The sequence below is a fragment of the Centropristis striata genome, chromosome 18 (assembly GCF_030273125.1).
Source record: "Centropristis striata isolate RG_2023a ecotype Rhode Island chromosome 18, C.striata_1.0, whole genome shotgun sequence".
Classification (NCBI taxonomy): Eukaryota; Metazoa; Chordata; class Actinopteri; order Perciformes; family Serranidae; genus Centropristis; species Centropristis striata.
Window position 1 is genome coordinate 34,465,803 of NC_081534.1, and position 22,064 is coordinate 34,487,866.

General features: G+C 35.4%; 2 protein-coding genes across 3 annotated transcripts in view; both read left to right on the plus strand.

The window, feature by feature from the left end:
* Positions 1 to 16,786, plus strand: part of vta1 (vesicle (multivesicular body) trafficking 1) — a 79,179-nt gene extending 62,393 nt beyond the window's left edge. Inside the window, exons 7-8 of one of the 2 annotated variants that reach the window (XM_059355925.1) lie at positions 468 to 542; positions 15,776 to 16,786. In XM_059355925.1, the coding sequence (XP_059211908.1) occupies positions 468 to 542; positions 15,776 to 15,921 (221 nt within the window). In that variant the 3' untranslated portion in view covers positions 15,922 to 16,786. Of the gene's footprint in view, positions 1 to 464; positions 543 to 15,775 lie in introns of both variants that reach the window. The other variant, XM_059355924.1, reaches the window with a different exon arrangement.
* Positions 16,787 to 18,731: 1,945 nt separating this feature from the next.
* LOC131990757 (uncharacterized) overlaps positions 18,732 to 22,064 on the plus strand; it is a 17,748-nt gene continuing 14,415 nt past the window's right edge. The window contains exon 1 of the mRNA XM_059355874.1: positions 18,732 to 18,738. Coding sequence (XP_059211857.1) covers positions 18,732 to 18,738 — 7 coding nt within the window. The remainder of the gene's footprint in view (positions 18,739 to 22,064) is intronic.

The following is a 22,064-nucleotide window of genomic DNA, read 5'->3' on the forward strand; positions in this document are numbered from 1 at the left end:
CATCAAAAATGACACAAAATGAACATTAAATTATCAAAAAATGACACAAAATGACATAAAATTTGAAAAAAATGACACAAAATGAACATAAAATGACCAAAAAATGACGCAAAACTAACACAAGAGAGACAAAATGACCAAAACAGATTAAACCCATGATGTCATGATGTAATGATGTGATGATGTCATAATGTGATGATGTAATGATGAAGTGAGCTACGAGGACGACGTGAGACTCTGGAGTTATGTTCAGTTCTCAGACTGGTCCTCGTCTCTCACACACACACACTAACACACACACACTCTATTAGAGAGTGCAGATGTGAGGTGTGTGTCTGCAGCAGCTCATTGACTGTGTTGTTATTGTTATTAATCATGTATTTCTGACTGTTTGTGAGTGTTGATGTCCATCTGAAGCTGTTATTATTCTCATGTATTTTAATGTTTCCACTGTCTGTAACCAGCAGAAGCAGATAAACCAGTTCCTGCTCCCAGATCAGTTCCTGCTGTCGACCCGGCCCTGCTCCACGCCACGCAGCAGGGTGAGACACACACACACTAAAACACACACACTAAAACACACACGCTCACACACTAAAACACACACACACACGCTCACACACACACACACACACACACACACACGTCTTTTCCTTCTTCTCTCTCCAGCTCTCTTTCTTTTTAATTCCCAAAACTCTCAGTCAGAGTTTGGCTGCTGGAGAAAGAATGTTAATATGCTACAGAACATTTACTATAACTATATAACTATATATATATATGGAACTGTATTTATAATCTATAGCAGACACAAAATGACTAAAGAAAGACACAAAATGACCAAAAAAGAAACAAAATGACCACAAAAAAGACTAATTGAACACAAAATGACACAAATTGACCAAAAAGAAACAAAATGTCCTAAAAAAGACACAAAATGACCAAAAAAAAAACACACACCATTACCATAAAAAGACACAAATTGACCACAAAATGACGAAAAAAGACACTAAATGACCATAAAATCACCAAAAAAGACACAAAATGACCAAAAAAAGACACAAAATGACCATAAAATGACCAAAAAAAGACACAAAATGACCAAAAAAGACACAAAATGACTTAAAAAAAGACACAAAATGACTTAAAAAAAGACACAAAATGACCACAAAAAAGACTAACTGAACACAAAATGACACAAATTGACCAAAAAGAAACAAAATGACCAAAAAAAGACACAAAATGACCATAAAATGACCAAAAAGACACAAAATGACCAAAAAAGACACAAAATGACTTAAAAAAAGACACAAAATGACCAAAAAAGACACAAAATGACTTAAAAAGAAACAAAATGACCACAAAAAAGACTAACTGAACACAAAATGACACAAATTGACCAAAAAGAAACAAAATGACCAAAAAGACACAAAATGACCAAAAAAAAAAGAGACACCATTACCATAAAAAGACACAAATTGACCACAAAATGACGAAAAAAGACACTTAATGACCATAAAATCACCAAAAAAGACACAAAATGACCAAAAAAAGACACAAAATGACCAAAAAAGACACAAAATGACTTAAAAAAAGACACAAAATGACCAAAAAAGACACAAAATGACTTAAAAAAAGACACAACATGACCAAAAAAGACACAAAATGACCAAAAAAGACACAAAATGACAATAAAATGACCAAAAAAGACACAAAATGACTTAAAAACCCCACAAAATGACCACAAAGACTAGCCATGAAGCCATGCAGAGCTGACCCATCAGCTGCTGTGTATTAATGATGACAGCAGCATGTTTGTGTAGTTGTGTATCTGGACTCTTATTATATCAGTAGAGAGGAGCTTCCTGTCTGTGTTTGACTTGCTTTAGCTGTATTTAGCCTGAAGGAGAGAGTGCACGCTCAGCAGAATCTCTATCTGGATAAACAGGTGAAGAATGAATAATTCACCCTCAGCTACACAGTCACTGAGAGGAAAAGCTCTTCCTCATCAGAAACTACAGCCACAATTAAAAAGAGAAGAAGAGAGTCTGAGGAGCACATGAAGCTGTGATCCATTCACATAAAGAGGAGCACAGCATTTATTAAAACATGTCAAACAGCCTGAACACACCAAGCTAATGCTCTGTTCTCTATCCATGAGGAGAACCAGGAACCTGCTCTGTTCTCTATCCATGAGGAGAACCAGGAACCTGCTCTGTTCTCTATTCATGAGGAGAACCAGGAACCTGCTCTCTTCTCTATTCATGAGGAGAACCAGGAACCTGCTCTGTTCTCTATTCATGAGGAGAACCAGAAACCTGCTCTGTTCTCTATTCATGAGGAGAACCAGAAACCTGCTCTGTTCTCTATTCATGAGGAGAACCAGGAACCTGCTGTCTTCTCTATTCATGAGGAGAACCAGGAACCTGCTCTGTTCTCTATTCATGAGGAGAACCAGGAACCTGCTCTGTTCTCTATTCATGAGGAGAACCATGAACCTGCTCTGTTCTCAATTCATGAGGAGAACCAGAAACCTGCTCTGTTCTCTATTCATGAGGAGAACCAGAAACCTGCTCTGTTCTCTATTCATGAGGAGAACCATGAACCTGCTCTCTTCTCTATTCATGAGGAGAACCAGGAACCTGCTCTCTTCTCTATTCATGAGGAGAACCAGGAACCTGCTCTCTTCTCTATTCATGAGGAGAACCAGAAACCTGCTCTGTTCTCTATTCATGAGGAGAACCAGAAACCTGCTCTGTTCTCTATTCATGAGGAGAACCAGGAACCTGCTCTGTTCTCTATTCATGAGGAGAACCAGGAACCTGCTCTGTTCTCTATTCATGAGGAGAACCAGGAACCTGCTCTGTTCTCTATTCATGAGGAGAACCAGGAACCTGCTCTGTTCTCTATTCATGAGGAGAACCAGGAACCTGCTCTGTTCTCTATTCATGAGGAGAACCAGAAACCTGCTCTGTTCTCTATTCATGAGGAGAACCAGGAACCTGCTCTGTTCTCTATTCATGAGGAGAACCAGGAACCTGCTCTGTTCTCTATTCATGAGGAGAACCAGAAACCTGCTCTGTTCTCTATTCATGAGGAGAACCAGGAACCTGCTCTGTTCTCTATTCATGAGGAGAACCAGAAACCTGCTCTGTCCTCTATTCATGAGGAGAACCAGAAACCTGCTCTGTTCTCTATTCATGAGGAGAACCATGAACCTGCTCTGTTCTCTATTCATGAGGAGAACCAGAAACCTGCTCTGTTCTCTATTCATGAGGAGAACCAGGAACCTGCTCTGTTCTCTATTCATGAGGAGAACCAGGAACCTGCTCTGTTCTCTATTCATGAGGAGAACCAGAAACCTGCTCTGTTCTCTATTCATGAGGAGAACCAGGAACCTGCTCTGTTCTCTATTCATGAGGAGAACCAGGAACCTGCTCTGTTCTCTATTCATGAGGAGAACCAGAAACCTGCTCTGTTCTCTATTCATGAGGAGAACCAGGAACCTGCTCTGTTCTCTATTCATGAGGAGAACCAGAAACCTGCTCTGTCCTCTATTCATGAGGAGAACCAGAAACCTGCTCTGTTCTCTATTCATGAGGAGAACCAGAAACCTGCTCTGTTCTCTATTCATGAGGAGAACCAGGAACCTGCTCTGTTCTCTATTCATGAGGAGAACCAGAAACCTGCTCTCTTCTCTATTCATGAGGAGAACCAGAAACCTGCTCTGTTCTCTATTCATGAGGAGAACCAGAAACCTGCTCTGTTCTCTATTCATGAGGAGAACCAGGAACCTGCTCTGTTCTCTATTCATGAGGAGAACCAGGAACCTGCTCTGTTCTCTATTCATGAGGAGAACCAGGAACCTGCTCTGTTCTCTATTCATGAGGAGAACCAGGAACCTGCTCTGTTCTCTATTCATGAGGAGAACCAGGAACCTGCTCTCTTCTCTATTCATGAGGAGAACCAGGAACCTGCTCTGTTCTCTATTCATGAGGAGAACCAGGAACCTGCTCTGTTCTCTATTCATGAGGAGAACCAGGAACCTGCTCTCTTCTCTATTCATGAGGAGAACCAGGAACCTGCTCTCTTCTCTATTCATGAGGAGAACCAGAAACCTGCTCTGTTCTCTATCCATGAGGAGAACCAGGAACCTGCTCTCTTCTCTATTCATGAGGAGAACCAGAAACCTGCTCTGTTCTCTATTCATGAGGAGAACCAGAAACCTGCTCTGTTCTCTATTCATGAGGAGAACCAGGAACCTGCTCTGTTCTCTATTCATGAGGAGAACCAGAAACCTGCTCTGTTCTCTATTCATGAGGAGAACCAGAAACGTGCTCTGTTCTCTATTCATGAGGAGAACCAGAAACCTGCTCTGTTCTCTGTTCATGAGGAGAACCAGAAACCTGCTCTCTTCTCTATTCATGAGGAGAACCAGGAACCTGCTCTGTTCTCTATTCATGAGGAGAACCATGAACCTGCTCTGTTCTCTATTCATGAGGAGAACCAGGAACCTGCTCTGTTCTCTATTCATGAGGAGAACCATGAATCTGCTCTGTTCTCTATTCATGAGGAGAACCAGGAACCTGCTCTGTTCTCTATTCATGAGGAGAACCAGGAACCTGCTCTGTTCTCTATTCATGAGGAGAACCAGGAACCTGCTCTGTTCTCTATTCATGAGGAGAACCAGAAACCTGCTCTGTTCTCTATTCATGAGGAGAACCAGAAACCTGCTCTCTTCTCTATTCACGAGGAGAACCAGAAACCTGCTCTGTTCTCTATTCACGAGGAGAACCAGAAACCTGCTCTGTTCTCTATTCACGAGGAGAACCAGGAACCTGCTCTGTTCTCTATTCACGAGGAGAACCAGGAACCTGCTCTGTTCTCTATTCATGAGGAGAACCAGGAACCTGCTCTGTTCTCTATTCATGAGGAGAACCAGGAACCTGCTCTGTTCTCTATTCATGAGGAGAACCAGGAACCTGCTCTGTTCTCTATTCATGAGGAGAACCAGGAACCTGCTCTGTTCTCTATTCATGAGGAGAACCAGAAACCTGCTCTGTTCTCTATTCATGAGGAGAACCAGGAACCTGCTCTGTTCTCTATTCATGAGGAGAACCAGGAACCTGCTCTGTTCTCTATTCATGAGGAGAACCAGAAACCTGCTCTGTTCTCTATTCATGAGGAGAACCAGGAACCTGCTCTGTTCTCTATTCATGAGGAGAACCAGAAACCTGCTCTGTCCTCTATTCATGAGGAGAACCAGAAACCTGCTCTGTTCTCTATTCATGAGGAGAACCAGGAACCTGCTCTGTTCTCTATTCATGAGGAGAACCAGAAACCTGCTCTGTTCTCTATTCATGAGGAGAACCAGAAACGTGCTCTGTTCTCTATTCATGAGGAGAACCAGAAACCTGCTCTGTTCTCTGTTCATGAGGAGAACCAGAAACCTGCTCTCTTCTCTATTCATGAGGAGAACCAGGAACCTGCTCTGTTCTCTATTCATGAGGAGAACCATGAACCTGCTCTGTTCTCTATTCATGAGGAGAACCAGGAACCTGCTCTGTTCTCTATTCATGAGGAGAACCATGAATCTGCTCTGTTCTCTATTCATGAGGAGAACCAGGAACCTGCTCTGTTCTCTATTCATGAGGAGAACCAGGAACCTGCTCTGTTCTCTATTCATGAGGAGAACCAGGAACCTGCTCTGTTCTCTATTCATGAGGAGAACCAGAAACCTGCTCTGTTCTCTATTCATGAGGAGAACCAGAAACCTGCTCTCTTCTCTATTCACGAGGAGAACCAGAAACCTGCTCTGTTCTCTATTCACGAGGAGAACCAGAAACCTGCTCTGTTCTCTATTCACGAGGAGAACCAGGAACCTGCTCTGTTCTCTATTCACGAGGAGAACCAGGAACCTGCTCTGTTCTCTATTCACGAGGAGAACCATGAACCTGCTCTGTTCTCTATTCATGAGGAGAACCAGAAACCTGCTCTGTTCTCTATTCATGAGGAGAACCAGAAACCTGCTCTGTTCTCTATTCATGAGGAGAACCATGAACCTGCTCTGTTCTCTATTCATGAGGAGAACCAGGAACCTGCTCTGTTCTCTATTCATGAGGAGAACCATGAACCTGCTCTGTTCTCTATTCATGAGGAGAACCAGAAACCTGCTCTGTTCTCTATTCATGAGGAGAACCAGGAACCTGCTCTGTTCTCTATTCATGAGGAGAACCAGGAACCTGCTCTGTTCTCTATTCATGAGGAGAACCATGAACCTGCTCTGTTCTCTATTCATGAGGAGAACCAGAAACCTGCTCTGTTCTCTATTCATGAGGAGAACCAGGAACCTGCTCTGTTCTCTATTCATGAGGAGAACCAGGAACCTGCTCTGTTCTCTATTCATGAGGAGAACCAGAAACCTGCTCTGTTCTCTATTCATGAGGAGAACCAGAAACCTGCTCTGTTCTCTATTCATGAGGAGAACCATGAACCTGCTCTGTTCTCTATTCATGAGGAGAACCAGGAACCTGCTCTGTTCTCTATTCATGAGGAGAACCATGGAACCTGCTCTGTTCTCTATTCATGAGGAGAACCAGAAACCTGCTCTCTTCTCTATTCATGAGGAGAACCATGAACCTGCTCTGTTCTCTATTCATGAGGAGAACCAGGAACCTGCTCTGTTCTCTATTCATGAGGAGAACCAGGAACCTGCTCTGTTCTCTATTCATGAGGAGAACCAGAAACCTGCTCTGTTCTCTATTCATGAGGAGAACCAGAAACCTGCTCTGTTCTCTATTCATGAGGAGAACCATGAACCTGCTCTGTTCTCTATTCATGAGGAGAACCAGGAACCTGCTCTGTTCTCTATTCATGAGGAGAACCATGAACCTGCTCTGTTCTCTATTCATGAGGAGAACCAGGAACCTGCTCTGTTCTCTATTCATGAGGAGAACCAGGAACCTGCTCTGTTCTCTATTCATGAGGAGAACCAGGAACCTGCTCTGTTCTCTATTCATGAGGAGAACCATGGAACTTTACCTTTACACCAGTCAGCACTACTCCTCCTCATCACTCCTCTCTCTGCTGCTCTTCACTGTGTGACGTAACGCACAGCAGCACAAACACATTTGTTCTAAAAAAAATACACAAAATTAACAAAAATACACAAAATTAACATAAAAAGACACAAAATGACCAAAAATATACAGATAATTGACCAAAAAAGACACAAAATTACAGAAAATAGCACAAAATTACAAAAAAAGAGACAAAATGACCAAAAAGAGATGAGAGAGAATGATACATAAATACCAAAAAAGACGCAAAATTACCAGAAATTACACAAAATTAACAAAAAGACGAAAAATTACCAAAAAAAGACGTAAAATGAACTAACGTGACACTAAATGACAACAAAAACCCACAAGATGACCAAAGAAAGACACAATTACCAAAAAAACTGATGATTGACCAAAAAAGACACAAAATTACTGAAAATAGCACAAAATTACAAAAAAGACACATTACAAAAAAAGATACAAAATGACCAAAAAGATATAAAATGAACAAAAAGACACAAAATGAACAAAAATGACACATAAATACCAAAAAAAGATGTAAAATGAACAAACGAGACACTAAATGACAACAAAAACCCACAAAATGACCAAAGAAAGACACATTTACCATAAAAAGAGACACAGAATTACCAAAAAATACACAAAATTACCATAAAACACACAGAATTACCAAAAAATACACAAAATGACCTACAAGAGATGTAAAATGAACAAACAAGACACAAAATGACAACAAAAACTCACAAAATTACCAAAAACAGACATAAAATGAACAAGAGACAAATTGAACAAAAATTACACGTAATTACCAAAAAAAGACGCAAAATGACCGAAAAAGGATGTAAGATAAACAAAAAAGATGCAAAATGACAACAAAAACTCAAAAGATTACCAAAAAGCCACAAAATGACCAAAAAAAGACACAATTACCAAGAAAAGATGCAAAATTACAAAAAATTACCAAAAAATACAGATAATTAACCAAAAAAGACACAAAATTACCAAAAAATACAGATAATTAACCGAAAAAGACACAAAATTACAAAAAAAGAAACAAAATGAACAAAAATTACACATATATACATATATATGTAAAATGAACAACCAAGACACTAAATGACAACAAAAACCCACAAGATTACCAAAAAGAGACATAAAATGAACAAAAGAGACACAAATTGAACAAAAATTACACGTAATTACCAAAATAAGACGCAAAATGACCAAAAAGAGACTTGAAAAATAAGACGCAAAATGACAAAAAAAGGACGTAAAATAAACAACAAAGACACAAAATGACAACAAAAACTCAAAAGATTACCAAAAAGCCACAAAATGACCTAAAAAAGACACAATTACCAAGAAAAGATGCAAAATTACCAAAAATTACACAAAATTACCAAAAAAATACACAAAATTACAAAAAAATATAGATAATTAACCAAAAAAACACAAAATTACAAAAAAATACAGATAATTAACCAAAAAAGACACAAAATTACCAAAAAATACAGATAATTAACCGAAAAAGACACAAAATTACAAAAAAAGAAACAAAATGAACAAAAATTACACATAAATACCGAAAAAGACGCTAAATTACACATAAATGACCAAAAAAAGATGTAAAATGAACAATACATAATGGAGGCTTGTTTTCTACCAAAGTTAAAGAGTTAAACATGTAGAGAGGAGAAACGTGGGAACAGTTTCCAACGTTCCTTGAATGCATCAGAGGAGGTCAATGTGAGTTAATGTCTAACACATGAAATAACACCAGCAGCTTGTTCTCCTGCTCTACTGCTGACACGGTGGAACCCTGTAGAGGAACCAGACCTGGACCTGAGAACCACAACAAGTCTCTCTGCTCTCTAGAACCTCCTGGAGAACAGCAAGGATTCAATCAGGAGGAGGAGGAGGAGGAGGAGGAGGAGGAGAGAGAGTTAGAAACGACAGCGCTGTGCAGAGGAACACTTCTCTAAAAGATGCTAATGATGAAAAATGATCATCAATAAAGATAAAAATAACCAGACTGACAGTCGGATATTGCTGAAAGAGACACAAAATGACCAAAGAAGACATAAAATATCCAGAAAATACACAGTTACCAAAAAAATAATCCGAAAAGACACAAATTTGCAAAAAAAAATACACACAATTACCAAAAACAACAAAAAATGACAAAAAAAAACCCAAAAATTACCAAAAAAGACACAAAATTACCAAATTAAGATAATTACCCAAAAAAAAAAAAAAGACAAAAAAAGATACAAAATTACCAAAAATTGACCATAAAAGATACAATATGACAAGAAAATTCAAGACACAAAATGTACAAAAAAGACACAAAATGTACCAAAAAAATCACAAAAAACACACAAAATTACCAAAGAAGACACAAAATTAACACAAATCCCAAAAAATACACAAAATGAATTAAAAAAATATACAAAATTACCAAAAAAAACAAAAAATTATCAAAAAAAAGACACAAAATTACCAAATTAAGATAATTACCAAAAAAATACCAAAAATATGACAAAAAAGATACAAAATTACCAAAAAATGACCACAAAACATACAATATGACAAGAAAATTCACAAAATTTTAACAAGACGCAAAATGTACAAAAAAGACACAAAATTTACCAAATAAATCACAAAAAATACACAAAATTACAAAAAACACACAAAATTAACACAGATCCCAAAAATCACACAAAGTTTAGAAAAAAGTCACAAAATGACCAAGACAAGCATAAATAACGTGTTTATATCAGCCGCCATCTTGTCACATTTGGTATCATACAAATCAGTGTCTGACAGCAAGAAACAACAAAAACGAAAGCAACAAAAATAAACAAAATTACCAAAAAAGACCTAAAATGATTTCTTAAAAAGCCTCAAAATGTCTCACAGCATGTCCCTCAGCACCAAATAACAACAAACAGAATTAATATATTACAGCTGAAACTAATTATTATTCATGATTCAGCTTCAATAACTGATTCTTTGTTTAACCTCGTTCCTCTAAAAGATCACAAAAATCCTGCGTTTATTATAGAAATAAACTGTAAAAACAGACGTTATCGTCAGAGTTTGAACTTTCCCACGGTCCTTGAAGGGACCATCAGTTATGAACGTTTCTGTTATAAAAAGTGACCAAAACGAAGCTTTAAAAGTTGATATTTGTGTCAGAATGTCTTTATTAATTAAGTGTGAATGTTTTATAATAATATATATAATAATGAGGACGTGTTAAAGAGTGAAAGTCCAGAGTTTAATTTAACTTTTAGAACTGATGTTTCTGGTTTAAAACGGCTGTAAAAGTAAATGGTGCGTTTCGGAGCATCAGACAGTCTCAGTCCAGCTGGTTTCATGGAGCTCAGGGTTCTGGTTTGATTTAGGAAGGTTCCTATGAGAGAAATGAGGAGCAGGAGGAGGAGGAGGAGCAGGGAGGGGCTCCAGGCATGGATCCAGTTAGAGATGGTCCTCTGGGGAGGAGGTACATGAGTAGTGAGGAGGCCACAGAAACAAGTTTCAACGTTACCAAACAAAAGACTCAAACAATGTGTTCAAAAAATAAGATGGAGAATGACACAGAACAGACACAAAGAGACCAAAAAAGACATAAAAAGACATAAAATTACTAAAAAAAAGTCACATATTGACAAAAAAAAATACGGAATATGACAAAAAAATGCAAAAACGCAAATGACAAAATAACTAGAAAAGACACAAATTGTCCAAAAAGACACAAAATTACCTAAAAAAAACTAAAAAAAGACACAAATCGATGAAAAAAATGACATAATATGACAAAAAAGATAGAAAAATACAAAAAAAACATGTAAAATGACACAAAAAAGACACAAAATGACCAAAAAAAGACATAAAATGACTAAAAAAGGCACATATTGACAAAAAAAAGACACACAAAAAAAACACAAAATCACCCCAAAAAAATAACCAAAAAAAGACACCAAAAGACGTAAAATGACACAAAAAATACACAAATAGACCAAAGAAGACACAAAACTACCAAAAAAGACAAATGACTAAATAAGACATGAAGTGACAAAAAAATTACATAAAATGACAAAAAAAATAAATAAATAAGAAGACAAAAAAAGAAAGAAAAAGACAAAAAAAGAAAGAAAAAGACATAAAACAACTACAAAAAGACACAAATTGTCCAAAAAAGATACAAAACTACAAAAAAGACAAATTGACACCAAAAGACATAAAATGACTAAAAAAAGACACATTTTGACCAAAAAAAAGACACAAATTGGCCAGAGAAGACACTAAACTACTAAAAAAGATGAATGACTAAAAGAAACATAATATGACAAAAAAGATACAGAAATACAAAAAAAGACGTAAAATGACACAGAAAAGACACAAAATTATAAAAAAAGATGTAAAATTCTTTGACATAGCGCTTTTCTAGACACTCAAAGACGCTTAACAGGACAGGAAGACATCAACCCGTCCGTACATATACATAAACATACATATAATAAACTTTGGATGGAGGAGCAGCCAAACAAATTGCGCCAGCGTATTATGAAACGGAATTCATTTCTAAACACTTTACCAAGTGTCAAAGAAATAAGTTTGCTCCACATTTTACATATAAATCTAATAAAACTCTCAGTGGACGTCTATTGACTCTGTAACAGAAATATGCAACAAAAACATAAAGTAAATGAGGTCCAGGCTGGAGAAGCTGAAGTTCCTCTTTACTGGTACAGATGGATGTTTATGGGTGTACCTATAGCACACACACACACACACACACACACACACGCACACGCACACACACACACACACACACACACACCCAGTGGAGTATAATGGGTGTATAGAGGTTCAGACCTCGGGGACTCGGAGGGTGAGGCTCACAGAACAAGCTGCACAAACACTCATACAGCTTCATTTAGTGCACACACACACACACACACACACACACACACACCTCCAGGATAGTTAATCAGTGGACTAAACCATGTGGAACAGAAGAGAACAGAAGAGAACATGTCCTCAGAGTGTTTTCTCTGGCAGAGAGAGTCAGATTTTATCTGATAATGAAGCTGAAAATCAATATTCTGATACTGAGAAAACTGTTCCGATCACAGTTTACACAGAGCAGAGAGGAGAGGACAGGAGCATTTATTAATTGATTGTATGTCTTTTTTTTATTTTTATTTTTTTTTAGGGGGTATTTTTTACGTCTTTTTGTAATTTTGTGTGATTTTAGATATTTTTTGGTCACATTTTTAACACTTGTGGGCACCTGGAAAAGTGTTAATATATAAATTCCATTTTATTCACATTAAAAAAAAAAAAAAAAGATTTAACATCTTTTTGTAAATTTGTGTCTTTTTATGATGATTTAAGATCTTTTTTTCTGTAATTTCGTGTATTTTTTTGTCGTTTTACGTCGTTTTTGGTCACATTTTGACACTTTTGGGCACCTGGAAGTGTTTAAATATGAATTCCATTTTATTCACATTTAAAAAAAAATATTTTATCAGACAAATTCAAGCTGCATGGCTTATAGATTTATAGAGATTTTATAAATTGATTTTATGTCTTTTTTGTATTTATTTATTTTGTTTGTAATTTTAGGGGGTAATTTTAAATATTTTTGTAATTTTGTGTATTTATGTCTTTTTTAGTCACATTTTTGACACTTGTGGGCACTTGGGGAAAAGTGTTTTTATATTTAAATTCCATTTTGTTCCAATTTTTAAAAATACATTTTATCAGACAAATTCAAGCTGAAAGAGATCTTTTTGTAAATTTGTGTCTCTTTTTGATGATTTAAGATCTTTTTTTCAGTCATTTTGTGTCTTTTTTTTGTAATTTTACATCTTTTTTGGTCACATTTTTGACACTTGTGGGCACCTGGAAAAGTGTTTATGTATAAATTCCATTTTATTATTATTCATCTTATCAGACAAATTCAAGCTTAGGACTTTATAGAGATTCTATGAATGGATTTCATGTCTTTTGGTAATTTTTTTGCATTTTTGGGGAGTAATTTTGCATATATTTGTGTCTTTTTTGCTGATTTAAGATCATTTTTTTTCAGTCATTTTGTGCCTTTTTTTGTTATTTTACATCTTTATCTGTAAATTAGTGTATTTTTTTGTCGTCTTACGTCTTTTTTTGTCACATTTCTGACACTTGTGGCCACCTGGAAGTGTTTATATCTATAAATTTGGAGTTCAGAGTGAAAAAAAAAAAAATTTTATCAGACAAATTCAAGTTGCATGGCTTATAGATTCATCAAGATTTTATTAAATGATTTTACGTGCTTTTTTTGGTGATTTAACATATTTTTATTATTTTTTTCATAATTTCTTGTCTTTTTGGTGTCAAATTGACATCTTTTTGTAAAAAAAATGTAATTTTTTTGTATGTTTTTGTGATTTTACGTCTTTTTTGGTCACATTTTTGACACTTTGTGGGCATCTTGAAGTGTTTTTATATATAAATTAAATTTTATTCACATTTTAATAAAAGAAAAAAAATCAGACAAATTCAAGCTGCAGGACTTAAAGATTCATATAGATTTTATTTATTGATTTTTTTTACGTCTTTTTGTAATTTTGTGTGTTTTTTTTGTAATTATGTGCATTTTTTTCCTGATTTTAGATATTTTTTGGTCACATTTTTTGATTTGGAAAAGTGTTAAATATAAATTCCATTTTATTCACATTTAAAAAAAATATTTTATCAGACAAATTGAAGTTGCGAAAGATTTATGAATTGATTTGGCATGTTTTTGATGATTAAAGATCTTGTTTTTTTGGTCATTTTGTGCCTTTTTTTGTTATTTTAAATCTTTTTCTTGTAATTTTAAGTCTTTTTTTGTCACATTTCTGACACTTGTGGCCACCTGGAAGTGTTTATATCTATAAATTTGGAGTTCAGAGTGAAAGAAAAAAAAAAATTATCAGACAAATTCAAGTTGCATGGCTTATAGATTCATCAAGATTTTATTAAATGATTTTACATGCTTTTTTTGGTGATTTTACATCTTTTTATTTATTTTTTTCATAATTTCTTGTCTTTTTGGTGTCAATTTTACATCTTTTTGTAAAAAAAAATTTAATTTTTTTGTATGTTTTTGTGATTTTACATATTTTTTGGTCACATTTTTGACACTTGTGGCATCTTGAAGTGTTTATATATATAAATTAAATTTTATTCACATTTTAATAAAAGAAAAAAAATCAGACAAATTCAAGCTGCAGGACTTAAAGATTCATATAGATTTTATTTATTGATTTTTTACGTCTTTTTGTAATTTTGTGCATTTTTTTTCCTGATTTTAGATATTTTTGGTCACATTTTTTATTTGGAAAAGTGTTAAATATAAATTCTATTTTATCCACATTTAAAAAAAAATATTTTATCAGACAAATTCAAGTTGCGAAAAATTTATGAATTGATTTGACATGTTTTTGATGATTTAAGATCTTTTTTTTATTTTTTTCATAATTTCTTGTCTTTTTGGTTGTCAATTTTACATCTTTCGTAAAAAAAAAATGTAATTTTTTTGTATGTTTTTGTGATTTTACGTCTTTTTTGGCCACATTTCTGACACTTGTGGCCACCTGGAAGTGTTTAAATATCTAAATTTGTAGTTCAGAGTGTTGATATCAGACAGTTAGTGACATATCTCTGGTCCCTGATGATTGACTAGACTGGTCCAGGGGTGCGGTCGAATAGTCAAAAAAAATCAGCTCCTAAGTCCTTTCCTAACCACTTTTCCTTAACCTCAATGGAAAAGGTCACGAGGTCAAGGAAAGATGAGAAGGAGAGTTCATGAGGAGTTAGGAGAAGACGATCGCGGTGTTTAGAGCAGAATTATTGACTTCAGGTGTTTTTTTTGTCTTTGTAGAAGAGTTGATGTCGGTCTAACATCGACTTTCTGCTCCAGGAAAAGTCATTGAGTTCATGTCTACAAATCAATAATAAAACGCCTGAAAAACACCTGCAAAACACCTGAAAAACCCCTGAAAAAACCCCTGCAGAACCTGCAGAAATGTAACAAAAAAGAATAATAGACCACGCCAGTCACAAAAGTGAAACAAAATGGTGATCACATTGAGAAAGGTTGATCATGCACCTGTCCATTCATATTTATAGACAAAACACCAATAGGCAAGGCTTTCAGCATCTGTGACTAAAGTTCAATTATTTCAATCAATTATATTCGTAAAGGCAGAGACACATAACGTTCAAAAGGAGGAAATAACTAATGCAAACTGATGCAACAAATGTATGACAAGTTCTCATAACATCATATTCATACATTAAACATATAATTAAATTAAGATGAAAACACATCAGTAACTTACAGGATTTGTCAGTCATTTTGTTTGTTTCTTCTCGTGACCGGTCAGCCTTATATGCTGCTACCGCAAGGAATTGTGGGACGGCATTACCTCCTTTCCTTTGGTAAAGGATGGTCCGGTGTATCCTATGCTAAAGGAGATACTAAAGGAAGCATTGAAGCTCCTTTCCTTAACAGTTAGAGAATCCGAACAGCTCTTATCATGGCGGCTACGATAATACTCCCGGGTCATTTCACTCAGTTAGGAAGGTTCCTAAGCACATTTGACTATTCAACCGCAGCCCAGGTCTCTGACCTCTGACCTCTGACCTCTGACCTCCAGGTGGCGTCCACCTGTCCCCGGAGGACTTCACGCTGGCCCAGAAGTACTGTAAGTACGCGGGCAGCGCCCTGCAGTACGAGGACGTGGGCACGGCCGTCCAGAACCTCCAGAAGGCCCTGAAGCTGCTCACCACCGGCAAAGAATGAAGCCTTTGTCCTCTTCATCATCCTCATCCTCATCCCCCAACAGCTATCACACACACACACACACACACACACACTGAACAGAGCGCAGCGTCATCAGAGGACATGATGTAAATCAGCTCAACAATGGCCGCCTGTGTCTCTCACTGTGACTGACTGACTCCTCGTTAACCTCCTTATCAACCATAATGACATGATTACAGCCCGGAGATCAAAGCACCACTGATTACTGACAGCTCCTCTTCTATTGGCTCCCTACACATCCATCAATATTATTAATAAACACAAACGGGACGTTAAAGACTCAGAGGAGCTCAACCTTCAGGGCTGAGCTTCTGGATTAGTTCTTTAAAAAGACCGTAAGAGAAGTTTTGATGCTGACTTCAGGTGGTTTTTTTGCAGTTTTTTATCGACTTTCTGCTCCAGAAAAAAAGCAGAAAAACGCCTGAAAAAAAGCAGAAAAACGCCTGAAAAAAAGCAGAAAAACGCCTGAAAAAAAGCAGAAAAACGCCTGAAAAAAAGCAGAAAAACGCCTGGAAAAAAAGCAGAAGAACACAAAAAAAAGCAGAAAAACGCCTGAAAAAAAAGCAGAAAAACACAAAAAAAAAAGCAGAAAAACACCAGAAAAACGTAAAAAAAAAAAAAAAAAAGCAGAAAAACACCAAAATCTGAGCAGAATTACCTACTTCAGGTGTTTTTTTTGTCTTTGTAGAAGAGTCACTGTTGGTCTAATATCGACTTTCTGCTCCAGGAAAAGTCATTGAGTTCATGTCTATAAATCAATAATAAAACACCTGAAAAACACCTGCAAAAAGCAAAATCTAAGTATAAATATTAACAATTAGAGCCCAGAGATCAAAGCACGACTCCTCTGATTACTGACAGCTCCTCTTCTATTGGCTCCCTACACATCCATCAATATTATTAATAAACACAAACGGGACGTTAAAGACTCAGAGGAGCTCAACCTTCAGGGCTGAGCTTCTGGATTAGTTCTTTAAAAAGACCGTAAGAGAAGTTTTGATGCTGACTTCAGGTGGTTTTTTTGCAGTTTTTTATCGACTTTCTGCTCCAGAAAAAAAGCAGAAAAACGCCTGAAAAAAAGCAGAAAAACGCCTGAAAAAAAGCAGAAAAACGCCTGAAAAAAAGCAGAAAAACGCCTGAAAAAAAGCAGAAAAACGCCTGGAAAAAAAGCAGAAGAACACAAAAAAAAGCAGAAAAACGCCTGAAAAAAAAGCAGAAAAACACAAAAAAAAAAGCAGAAAAACACCAGAAAAACGTAAAAAAAAAAAAAAAAAGCAGAAAAACACCAAAATCTGAGCAGAATTACCTACTTCAGGTGTTTTTTTTGTCTTTGTAGAAGAGTCACTGTTGGTCTAATATCGACTTTCTGCTCCAGGAAAAGTCATTGAGTTCATGTCTATAAATCAATAATAAAACACCTGAAAAACACCTGCAAAAAGCAAAATCTAAGTATAAATATTAACAATTAGAGCCCAGAGATCAAAGCACGACTCCTCTGAATACTGACAGCTTAACTTCTATTGGCTCCCTACACATCCATCAATATTATTAATAAACACAAACGGGACGTTCAAAACTCAGAGGAGCTCAACCTTCAGGGCTGAGCTTCTGGATTAGTTCTTTAAAAAGACCAAAAGAGAAGTTTTGATGCTGACTTCAGGAGGTTTTTTTGCAGTTTTTTATCGACTTTCTGCTGCAGGAAAAGTCATCGAGCTCATGTCCATAAATCATATGATACCTGCTGATGGTTCTGTTTGTTGACTCCAACATTTTGGCCAGAAAAAAAGCAGAAAAACGCCTGAAAAAAAGCTGAAGAACGCCAAAAAAAAGCAGAAAAACGCCAGAAAAACTGCGAAATCTGAGCAGAATTATCTAGTTCAGGTGTTTTTTTTTGTCTTTGTAGAAGAGTCACTGTTGGTCTAATATCAACTTTCTGCTCCAGGAAATCAGGAAAAAAGTTATCGAGCTCATGTCCACAAATCAATAATAAAACGCCAGAAAAACACCTACAAAACACCTGCAAAACACCTGAAAAAACGCCAGAAAAACACCTGCAAAACACCTGCAAAACACCTGCAAAAACACCTGAAAAACACCTGAAAAACACCTGAAAAAACACCTGAAAAAACCCTGCAAAACACCTGCAAAACACCTGAAAAAACACCTGAAAAACACCTGAAAAACACCTGAAAAACACCTGAAAAAACACCTGCAAAACACCTGAAAAAACACCTTAAGAAAAGCAAAATCTGAGCATAAATATTAACAATTAGAGCCCAGAGATCAAAGCACGACTCCTCTGTTTACTGACAGCTTCTCTTCTATTGGCTCGTTACACATCAATCAATATTATTAATAAATACAAACGGGACATTAAAAACCCTTTGTTTGTTCTGTTTGTTGACTCGAATATTTTAGTGGGTAAAACACCAGAAAAAACATCAGAATAAAACACAAAAAACACCAGAAAATCACAAAACCTGAGCAGAATTATTAATAATTAGAGCCCAAATATCTAATCATAACTCCCTCTCTTATAACTGAGAGCGTTCACTTCTATTGGCTCATTACAGATTAATCAATATTAACTTAAACGGGACGTAAAAATAGTTTTATGACTGGTTTCATTTTCGTTTTTGCACAGATATCAACATCAAAAAAATCTAAACTTTCAGCTCTGAAGGTTCCAGATTGATTCTTTATCATATTTCATACAGATTCGCGTTTGTTTACAAAATGGATAAAATTCTAAAATGCTAAACTTCCAAATTAAAATCCCTCCGTAGTACATGACAGGTGAGAGTTAGCTTAGCTTAGCTTAGCTTAGCATAAAGACTGGAAGCAGAGGGAAACTGCTAGCCGTCTGGGTTCAAAACGCTGAATAAAAAGAGAGATTTGATGAAGTTTTGACGCTGACTTCAGGTGTTTTTCTGCTTTTGTTGCAGAGTCGCTAACATCGCACAGATATCTGCTGATGATCCAAGATTTCAGACAGAAAAAGCTCAAATCTGAGCAGAAGGAAGAGAAAAAACGGCACCAATTTCCTGAGTTTATTTATGACAGAAAAACCACTTATTCGCCTTTTTTTTTAATTAAAATTTTGCTTAAAATGAGCTCCACTATGACAGAAACAGCAGCTTTAGAGGTTTCTGTCTGTTCTCCTGAATATTCAGATTTTATTCCTGTGAGATGACGGATGACGGCTTCACTGACGGACACTAAACATGAAAAAACGAGCTCTCCGACTGTTTACGAGCAGTAAATATTCAGAATCTGCTCCACAACTCTTTCCGTTTGTAATAAAATCTCTGTTCTCCTGTGTGAAACTGCATCAGAATGTATCAGTTGTTTGGATTTTACACTTTAATTTACTGTGTTTTTGTCCCAAACGGCGTCACAATCAGACAGAAAATGAAACTTTCTTCTCAGTTCAGTTTCTGGAGTTCTTTGCCTAGAAGAGAGTCGACGTATCACTTCCTCTGTACGACTCTTCTTCTCTTTCTTTAACACTTTGGGTTCTTTTTCTTTTAGTCAATCAACTTCTGTCAGTTTGAATAAAATATTTGAAATGTGGATTCACTGTCTCCTGTTTGTCTCTGTCCGGGTTTCACCCTCTTCTATTCGGCTACACTCAAAAAAATAGACACGTTTTACACAAAGTTACTGTTATATTTTAGGTTTAGGGTTTTTCTTCTTTTAATTCATGGTCAAAACATTTTTTTATTACAAATATTAACCATAAAATACAATTATAAATGTGTGAATTTATATGATGGGACATTATAGATTTTTTTTTTTTTTTTTTTTTTTTGGTCTTGAATGTTAAATTACAGGGAATTATATGTTAAAGTACAAAAAAAAGGAAAAAAATGAATCCTAAAAAATCTTCATATTAAAGTTTAAAAAAAAAGAAACATTTTTACAGAGTTTTTCTTGTTTGTTTTTTTAAAAAGTGTGAATGCCATGTAAAAGGTTAAAAGAAAAAGTATTACAAATATTAACCACATTTACAGAAAGTTACTGTAATATTTTACAGGGTTTTCTTGTTTTTAATTTATGGTAAAACATTTTTATTACAAATATTAACCATAAAATACAATTGTAAATATGTTAATTAATATAATTGGACAATATGGATTTTTTAAAATTATCATTTTGGTCTTGAATGTTAAATTACAGGGAATTATATGTTAAAATATATAAAAAATTTAAATAAAATCATAAAAAATGCTAAAAATGATGGCAAGCAATAATCATATTTAAGTTTAAAAAAGAAAAAGTTATTTTCCAAAAATGTAATCTTTTATTTTAAAGGGTTTTTCTTGTTTTCTTTGAAATTATGCATGAATGCCTTAAAAGGGTAAATTTATTTTATGACAAATATTAACCATAAAATAAAATTATAAATGTGTGTGAATAATATAAGTAAATTCTATGTTAAAATATAAAAAAAGGAAAATAAAATCATAAAGAATGCTAAAAAATGCTGGCAAGCACTAATCATCATTTTAAAGTTAAAAAAAAAGGAGAAATAAGTTATTTTCCAGAAATGTATTAAATAATTTTACAGCATTTTTTTGTTTTTTTCTGTAAAATATGTGTGAATGCCATAAAAAGGTAAATTACTTTAATTACAAATATTAACCATATTTACAGAAAATTACTGTAATATTTACAGGGTTTTTCTTGTTTTTAATTTATGAAAAATATGAAAATATTTGTATTGCAAATATTAACCATAAAATAAAAGTTAAAATCTGTAAATTAATATAATGGAACTTTATAGAATTTTTAATTAATTTTATTTTTGTCTTGAATGTTGAGTTACAGTGGATTTTTTTTTTTAAAAATACAAAAAAAGGGGGAAAAAATACGTCATAAAAATAACACAAAAAATGCCGGCAAACACTAACCATCGAATTAAAGTTAAAAAAAAAATATATATATATTTTCCAAAAATATAATCTATTATTTAGAGGCTTTTTCTTGTTTTCTTCTAAATTATGCATGCATGCCTTAAAAGGGTAAATTTATTTATTTTACATTACATTAACCATAAAATAAAAGTTTAAATCCCTAAATTAATATATTTTTTGGTCATTTTGTGTCTTTTTGGACATTTTTTTTTATCTTTTTTGGTCATTTTATTTGTCTTTTGGTCATTTAGTGTCTTTATGGATGTGATCTGATACCACATCTCTATTTTATTATTGATTATCTATTGATTATTGTGTATTAATGGAGTCATAGTTCAGGTTCTCTGTGTTCTCGGTTCTAGCTGGTTGAAGGTTCCATGTGTTTCCAGTTTGTTCTAACGATGTTTATTGAGGCGTTCAGAGGAAACAGGAAGTTACAAACCTCAGTTCAAAGTGTCTCAACTCGTCTTAAAACTCATCAACACGACTTCACAAACGCCTCGTTACACAACCACCAACACACACACACACACACACACACACACACACACTCAGACACACACAAACACACACAAACACTCAGACACACACACAAACACACACACACACACACACTCACAAACAAACACACAAACACACACACAACCACCAACACACACACACACACACACACACGAACACACACACTCAGACACTCACACAGTCAGACACACACGAACACACACACAAAAACACACACGAACACACACACACACACACACGAACACACACACACACACACACACACACTCACACACTCTCACACACACACAAACACACAAACACACACACAACCACCAACACACACACACTCAGACACACACGAACACACACACACACACACTCAGACACACACACTCTCTGGTCTGTGGACAGGTCTGTTTGGTTTGTATCCGTCTCAAGCTGCAGTGGATCTAAATTAAAGTGAATTAATAGAAACGTGATTAAATCAGCTCGTTAGCAGCCTCCTCCTCTGCTGTCGGCCCTCTGAAACGAGTTTTCTTATTAAAAAATCACCAAAAATCAAACATTTATCATACAAATAAACTGTATAAACAGGCGTTATCGTCAGAGTTTGAACTTTCCCACAGTCCTTGAACGCATCATCAGTTACTAAAGTTTCCGCGATATGAAAAGTGATCAAAACTATTTTCTTTGTCTTTTTTT